This window comes from Gavialis gangeticus, unplaced genomic scaffold (assembly GCF_001723915.1).
Source record: "Gavialis gangeticus isolate Ggan-Ray unplaced genomic scaffold, GavGan_comp1, whole genome shotgun sequence".
Lineage (NCBI taxonomy): Eukaryota > Metazoa > Chordata > Crocodylia > Gavialidae > Gavialis > Gavialis gangeticus.
Genome location: NW_017729022.1, coordinates 99,831,268 through 99,839,606, shown reverse-complemented (window position 1 = coordinate 99,839,606; position 8,339 = coordinate 99,831,268). Strand labels below are relative to the sequence as shown.

At 47.6% G+C, this 8,339-nt stretch overlaps 1 protein-coding gene and 1 non-coding gene across 2 annotated transcripts in view; both read left to right on the top strand.

Moving 5' to 3' along the window:
* The window catches only part of TM7SF3 (transmembrane 7 superfamily member 3), a 36,861-nt gene that overhangs the window by 19,038 nt on the left and 9,484 nt on the right, over positions 1-8,339 (top strand). Inside the window, exons 2-5 of the mRNA XM_019515709.1 lie at positions 4,702-4,856; positions 5,761-5,911; positions 6,704-6,824; positions 8,082-8,253. Of these exons, the coding sequence (XP_019371254.1) occupies positions 4,702-4,856; positions 5,761-5,911; positions 6,704-6,824; positions 8,082-8,253 (599 nt within the window). The remainder of the gene's footprint in view (positions 1-4,701; positions 4,857-5,760; positions 5,912-6,703; positions 6,825-8,081; positions 8,254-8,339) is intronic.
* On the top strand, positions 6,074-6,146 carry TRNAV-AAC. The gene has a single exon. It is a non-coding gene; the product is annotated as a tRNA-Val (tRNA).

Below are 8,339 nucleotides of genomic sequence, written 5' to 3'. Positions count from 1 at the left end.
CATCTAAGCTCTTTGTTACCTGGTCATAGAAAGAGACCAGGTTAGTCAGGGAGGATTGGCCTGGCACGAACCCGTGTTGGTTTCCCCTCAACATCAGTTCTCCTGCAGGGCTCTCTCAAATGTGGCCCTTGATTTTTTTTCAAAGACCTTCCCGAGAATAGAAGTGAGGCTGACTGGCCTGTAGTCGCCAGGCTCTTCCTTCCTCCCCTTCTTGAAAATAAGGACCACATTGGCCCTTTTCCAGTCCTCAGGGACTTGGCCCGAGCACCAGGAGTCCTCAAACAGCCGTGCCAATGGCTCCGCAATGACACCAGCCAATTCCCTCAGCACCCGCGGATGAAGGTCATCCGGGCCCGCCGACTTGGACACATCTAAGCCCTCCAGGTAATCCTTAACTAGGTCTGAACTAACAGTCGGGGGACTCGCATCCTTCCTGGGCCTCTCTACGCTGTCACCCGAGAGCACCCCATTGTCAGCAGACAGGAACACGGAGGCAAAGAACTTGTTGAAGAGTTCTGCCTTCTCTCACGCGTCCGTCACCAACTGCCCTGCCCCGCCTCGTAGGGGTCCAATGTTACCCCGAGACTTCTTCTTGCTACCTATATACTTGAAAAAGGACTTTTTGTTATCCTTAATCCCAGAAGCTAATCTAAGCTCCAGTGCTGCTTTAGCCTTCCTTACCAAATCCCTACAAGCTCGGGTCAGGGAGGTGTACTCCTCCTTTGTCCCTGCCCCCTGCTTCCACTGCCAGTACGCTTTTTTCTTTGCCCTCAGGCCAGCCTGGATATCCACGCTCAGCCATGAAGGTTTCTTGGACCCTTTTCCCGCCTTCCTGCGCAGAGGAATTGCGTCCTGCTGCACCCCAAGGATAGCCTCCTTGAGGAAGGACCACCTTTCCTGGACCCCCATACTAGCTACCCCCTGGGCTCCGAGTGCCTCCCTGACTACTGCCCTGAGCACATCGAAGCTGGCTTTCCTAAAGTCAAGCATTTGTGCTGTGCTAGTTACCCTCCCCACCTTTCTCTGAATAGCAAACTGGATCATTTCATGATCACTGTCCCCTAGCCTCCCTTGTACTAGCACATCCCCCACCAGGTCGTCCCCAGAGGCTAACACCAGATCCAGTGTGGCATTTTCCCTAGTGGGGATGAGCACCTCCTGCACGAGGTGTAGGTCCTGTAGGCATGTCTGGAACCTTCGTGAGTGGCTAGACCTGGCCGACTGCTCCTCCCAGTTGATGTTGGGGTAATTCATATCACCCATGACCACAACATCCTTTGCAGGCATGGCCTCCCCAAGCTGCCTGGAAAATTCCAGATCCAGCTCTTCCTCCTGATGTGGTGGCCTGTAGTAACCCCCTACCACCAGATCCCTCTCCCCCCACCCTCCTTGAAGTTTGACCCACAGGGTCTCTGTTAAGCCTTCCTCTGGTCCCATTCGGAAGGTAGAACTGGTATACTGTTCCCTAACAGAGCGCAACCCCCCTACCTTTTTTCCCCTTCCTATCTGTTCTAAACAACCTATAGCCCTCTATGTCTAATGCCCAGTCAAATGTTTCATCCCATCATGTCTCCACTAGGCCAACCAGGTCGATTTTACTATTTGCAAGCAGGAGAGCAAACTCCTCTTGCTTGTTCCCCATGCTTCTTGCATTAGTGAAGAGACACCTTAATCCCCCCCCATGGGAGCCCTGGGCATTCCCCCGACCTGAGAGACAACTGGTCCCTTGGTATTTACCTGAGCTCTTACCTGGGCAGGTCCTACACCTGGTTGAATTTTCTTCCCTTTCCTGTGGATCCCCATCCCCTGAAGAACTTAGTTTAAAGCCTACTGGAGGAGGTCAGCTAGCCTGTTTTTAGAAAACAAAACAAAACAAAACTCTTACCTTTTGGGGGAGAGATGGAGACCATCACACCCTAGGACACCCTCTGATCTGAAGTGTGGGTCATGGTCCAGGAAGCCAAATCTGGCGTGACAACACCACCAACTCCAGAGCTGCCGGTTCACCTCACGGATGCAGGTGCTCCGCCACTGACGGTGTCCACTAACTGGGAGGAGTGACGAAAAGATCACCTGGGCCCCTGACTCTCTAAGCTTGGCCCCCAGAGCCCTGTAGTCATCCGTGATCTGGTCCGGACTACTCCAGGCCGCATCATTGGTTCCCGCATGGATGAGGACCATAGGATAGTAGTTGGAAGGCTGGATGAGGTCAGTGATCTTCCCTGTGATGTCCCCAATCTTGGCTCCTGGGAGACGGTACACTTCTCACATTGGGGTCTGCATGGTAGATAGGTCCCTCCGTTCCTCTGAGGAGGGAGTCCCCTTTGATGACCCGACATCTCTTCTTCTGGGTCACTGGATCATGCTCAGTTGGTACAAATGATGACTTGGTGGATGAGGGCGTGGCTTCCTCCCTTCCTCCTTCCTCATGCCCAATCTCCTCCAGCACTGCAAGGGCTGCATACCTGTTCCCCAGTTGTACTGGAGTGTCGGTTGACGCAGCTACACGCCGCCTGCAACGTCGCCTGGCCCTGGAGGTGACCATCCTCCATCATCTCCTGCAGACTCCTGGGTGGTGACAGCTTGAGGGGACGGGCCCTGCAGAGAGAGAAAGTACCTGTCAATCTCATCCTCCATGGCCCTGATCCCCTGCAGCCTGCTCACCTCCACCTGGAGCTCTCACCTGCCCCTCCAGTGCCGCAATCCGGGGACAGGTGAGAGAAGCCCCCGCCTCTGCATCCGTCCCCTGCCCCCCGGCACCCCAGCCAAGCCAGGCAGCCCCCACAGGCAGGTGGCCCCACCTGCTTGGAAGCCTCACTGGTCCCTGGGCCAGGAGGCAGCCGTGGGGCAGGAGCCCTGGCTGCACTCCATGTGACAACTGCCATGCTGTCACCCCCACTCACTTACCTGGAGGAGACTGCTGCTGCTGCCGCCGTTGGCTCTTCTGCTGCCTGCGGCCTCTCTCACGTGCCTCCCTGCGCAAACTCGGCACGCCCCTAAAGAGTCTGGTGTGGCTAAATAGGGTCAGGCGAGGAAGGAGTCCCCTGCCCAATTGCCAGCACCTAGCCCCGCTCACTCCCTTCCTCCAGCTTACCTTCTCATTGCCGCAGCTGTCCCTTAGCTGCCAATCGCTGCTGCTGCTGTCTCGAGGGTCAGGGGATACCGGGGGCACCTTGTGCTCCCTCCGGCGAGCCGACTGCATCCTCAATCTGTGCCCAGAATCCAGCCTTGGTATAGAGGTGCCACTGCAGCTGTCCAGAGTGTGAGACCTCTGTGGTCACTAACCACTAACTTTTCTCCAGGGTTTTAAGAGGCTGCCAGATCTCGTGAAGAGGTCTAACTATGGCTGTATATTCTGTGAGGGCAGGGTGAAGCTAGAAAAGCACTGTTCTTCGGTTTGATGCGATTTTGCTGCTGTTTGCTTTTTTTATCACTGCTGGGGGTGGGGGACAAAGGTGTGGGAGGAGCCTTTAGCAGAGTGGCCTAGGTAGAATTGGTTGCAGGGGAAAGATGGAAGTAAGTAGCTCTAAGAAGAGATTTGTAGAGATAGGCAAACAGGATGGAGTGTGTGCTGTGGAAGCAGGGTATAGTTTTGTCTTTGTGGGGAAACTCCTGTAGCTTATGACCACTTTTCAGTAGTGCTGTTCCTTCAGCAGTACCACCCTTCAACAGTTATAGGGCATAATGGGCAATGTCAGCACTTTCTCTGTGGAGAAGTAGGTTGTGTATGTGCTTGTGCATGATAAGGTGGCTGCTCATTGGATTGCTTCATGTAAAGGGGAACTTTTGATATGGGCTGCGCATCTTGGTTTCCAACTGATAGCGGCCAAACCATGTAGTCTTCTGTATACTTTTTTTGGTTTCAGCTGCAGCAGAAGTATGAGAAGAGGGAAGAGACCCAGGCTTACTTGCAGGATTTCAGAATAGTTGTTGTGTGCTGATTTCTCAATAAGAGTCTGGCAGGCTTTTTATAAAGTAATGAAGGTTCTGGGATACTTGTCTTAAGAGATGCTACCCAGGTTTTTAGCTTTGCTCTCCTCTTCCCTGACCACTACCTCCTTTTCTCCCTGTCCCCAGAAAAAGCTTTTCTGATCAAATAATATCAGATGTGCCCTTCCCTGTGCTGAACTCTTATTGTAGAAACAGTTAAGTCTCAGATCACAGGCACCAAGGAGAGAAAATCGGTTGCACCAAAATGGCTGAGTGGAGAGATGAAAACTGTTTGCCTTTCCTAGGAAACCTTGAGTGACACCCTGGGTCTTTGGATGTCTATAGCAAAACTTGCATGGAGCTTAGTCTTAAACTGTCTTGAGGCAGCGTGCACTGTCAATGCACTGTCTTGACTAGGACAGCAGATTTACTACTTCGCTGTTATCTTGGCTTTCAATGCTATTTCTCTTGTATTTACTCTGTATTGAGTGCTGCTTGCCCTTAATTGCACTGGCTGGTTGCTCAGGACTGTTAGAATTGGAAGGGTAGTGGTGGTTTTTGTGTCTGTTAAACTAGACTTCTTAGTGAGGACAATTCTCCTCCACTTTGCATGCCAGGCTTTATTAAATTGTCTGTTCTTAAAGTGCAGATCTTTGTGTAGCTGGCTGATATTGCTGTCATCAGATGACAAAGAATATTTCTGGCCCTTCTGAACTTCAACTCTTCAATCTACTTAACTATACAGTAAAAAAGACTTCTATTTTAATACAGGTCTTCTTGAGATGTCTCTGGGAAAGTTTAGAAATGTCCTGCTTAATGAGACTAACCCAGTGGAAGCTGTAATAAGGAACATTGCAAGCAACGTGACTCTCATTATTTTTCAAGCTCATGCCCAGCAAAAAGATGTCACAGTATCCTTTGATAAGGTGGGTTTGAAGTGCAGTGTCCTGTGTGCATGTTAACTGTCACCTCTCGTTAGGGGAGGAAGAGTAGCAATTAACTCTGGGACAAAGGGTGTTTTATCATTGCTGGAGAGAGCGGACCTTGAGCATTTGTGTGCATCTGCGTGCACACCAGTTTAGTCCTGAAAAGAAAATGGGAATCTTCCCTTGTCTAGTCTGTCTCTTGGCTGCTTCCTATTTCTTCCTTGTGATATAAAGCCACTTGCTGTTAGTGTTGATGAGTTTTTTGTCTTGTGTTCTCATGAAAATAATTGCAGTATCTCATTTGGCTGTGGTGTCCTTGGTTTCCTAGATGTTTGTATTTATAGTAGAAACAGACTCTTGGTTTTTGCAATTTGCCTTTCTTATAAGGTTCTTTTACAAGAGCAAAATGACAGTTGAATCTTTGCTGCTGTTACTGGATATATTATCAACTCTGGGGTTTGGCGGAATTAATTTCTGAAGCTTACATGGTCCCCAATTCTTCCACTTAGTTTATTATTTTAACTTCCAATGCAACAAGAATGTGCATTTATAGGGTGTGGCCCAGTGCTACTGGGTTGGATCATCTGAAATTCAGGTGCTCTGTTGCAATGAGGATGTAAGTGATTCCTGAAACAAAATGTACCTACAGTCTAGTTTCTATGTATTCCATTGCTTGGTGGTGGTTGTTGTTTTTTTAACCTAAACAAAATGGTGTTACTTTTCAATGTGAAAATAAAGCAGTTGCTGGCTTAAGAGCTGACTTCATTGTTTGCAGTATGCAGATCAGTAATATGTATAGCCCACATCTATGCAACTTCAAGAATGAGCTCCCTTTGCTCTGTCTTTGTGCTTATAGTACTGCCATGCTGACATGCATTCAACTTGCTCTTTTGATTTTTGTTAGTTTCCCTCTACAAATAACTCTGCAACTGGAGCAGACAGAGGGTTAATTTCCATCCTTCATCCTCAACAGAGCATATGTACGTGGTACCTACAGTCTCTTGAAGCTAACCAGGTGTTCAGCACAGCTGTTTCTATCCCTTATACAGCAAGAGGTACTGTTCTTAATGCATTCTCTTTATGGGGTAGCAACAGGAGTTGAGGTACAGATCATTCTTTAGAAGGCCATATATAGTGCATTCTGTTCTGGGTGTAATGAATATACACAGATTTGCAAAATGCCGGAAATCTTACCTTTGGGAACTCATTCTACAAGGGTTTCTGTGGTGTAGCAGTGATCACGTTCGCCTAACACGCGAAAGGTCCCCAGATCAAAGCCGGGCAGAAACAGACGCTTCATGGGGTGTGCGTTCTGCCTCTTTTCACAGTTAGGGCGGCTAGGAGCTGGAACCAACTTCCAAGGGAAGTGGTGCTGGCCCCTACCCTGGGGGTCTTTAAGAAGAGGCTGGATGCCTACCTGGCTGGACTCATTTGAGTCCCGTTTCTTGTTTTTGGGGTTTTTGTTGTTCTCCCGCCCTGGCGGGGGGTCGGGCTAGAAGATCTACTAGGTCCCTTCCGACCCTAAATCTATGAAACTATGATGTTCGTGCTTAACTGACTTGCTAAACTTCTGAGCGTGCAATCCACTTGATTGTGGAGCCTGCTGTACAGATCCTATCAATTTAAAGCTCTAGTCATGCAGACCGCTATGCTTGTGTCTAGTCCTCTTAACTTCAGTGTTCCCACTGCATGTTTTAGGATCTGAGTCTTGGACTTCACGTTCTTTGGAGACCTAAACATTAGGGTTGTAATAAGAGATGAATTTCAAAGCAGTAGTGAAAATGCTGCCTGGGGAAATGGGAAGAAGAGAGATGCTACAGCTCATAGTTCTCTTGTTTGTTTTTTAGACCCTATCCCTGGAGGTTGCAATCTTGAATTCAGCTTGGAAGTTGATCCTAATATTTATTTGGAGTATAATTTAGTTGACACTCGCATCAAGTTTGCTCCAGCTAACCTGGGATCTACCAGGTGTGTGTGGTGTCGGTACATAACAAATGGTCTTCCTCATACTGCATCTGGGCAAGGCTATAAATGCTTCATAAATTCTAATGGAAGGGCTGTGGGCTTGACTTCTAGCAACAATTTCTGACCTCAGTAAAAGAACTAAAGTATATGAGAGCAGGAAACAAAATACTTAGTGGAGTCCCAAATCTCTCTTCCTCCTATATGGAGAAAGGAAGTGAGGGGGTAAAATACTTGTAGCTCACCAGGATAAATGATTATTGGGATGATCAGTTTTTTTTTTCCTGTGGTAAACGGCTGTTATGTTCCAGAAATGGCTGTATTATAATATACATACAGCAACTCCTTACTTTATTACCATGAAAGTAGGGTACTTGTCTTCCTTAATATGCTTATCACCTGAAGTCCTAATCTTTCAAGTAATGGATTACTCTGGATAGCGGGTGGTAAAGATAAGGCCTGTTGAATTTGGTGCCTTTGTTAGAGCAGAAGCCTTCCCCAAATCTTTTCTAAAGCTGCATACACTAGGGTCAGAAAACTGAATGGACCCTACTTGAGTTAATCTCCTGTAGATTAAAATAAAAAGAATATAATGGCAGAATTGTTTCAGCTGTTGCAGTAACTTGGAAACATAGTATGAACATTGCTTCCAATGACTTGCAGGACTTGTTAGTCCTAAACAAGCTCCAGAGTAGTAACACACTCTTACTTGTCTTGAGAAATGCATAGTGAAATACAGTCCTTTCCTGATGTTACAAGTTGTCACTGTAATTTGGTGATAGATTGAAGTGCAAATTTTTCATCTAGAATTTCTCTCTAAAGAACCCCAAGTACCCCAAACTTTTAATGAAGTCCAGGCTGGGATCTAAATTTTGAAGTACCGGTTTTTCAGACCTGTTTCTTTCCATTGAATACCAGCTCCATATCTGGAGTCTTGAGGCACCTCTTTTCTGTACTCTGGGGGTGGACTGGTGCCTTTTAAAGTTGCTTCAAGAGCTACTCTAATTAGTGCCGCAGTGTCTCGTGTATCAGCATCCCCATGCTTCAAAATGGTGGTGGGGGTGCTTGAACTAAAGATCATTGAGCAAGCTTTAGTTCAAGTGCCCCCATTGCCATTTTGAAGTGCAGGGACGCTGATACATGAAACATGGGAGGCTGCTTTGACATGCTGGAATTGCAGTGCATCAGAGCAGCCTCTGTGCTTGTGTACAGGCACCTTTTGGTTTGTCTATAGTCAGTAGAATTTTTTTTTTTTAATTCCAGAGGTGAGAGTCCTCCTTCATGTGATTCTGGTACTGGACAGAATTCTAGATGGCGACTACACTATGATATCTATCAGTATTTCTTGCCAGAGAATGATCTTTCAGAAATAACACTCATGAGCCACCTACGGAAGATGTCAGACGTGAAGAGCATCAAAGCTAATGGCGTGAAAGTAAGTTTTGCCAAATGTTGTTGGCAAGTCAAACTATGGTTGCTCTGGCTCCAGATTCCTGCAGAGGGATAAATGGATGAGCAGAG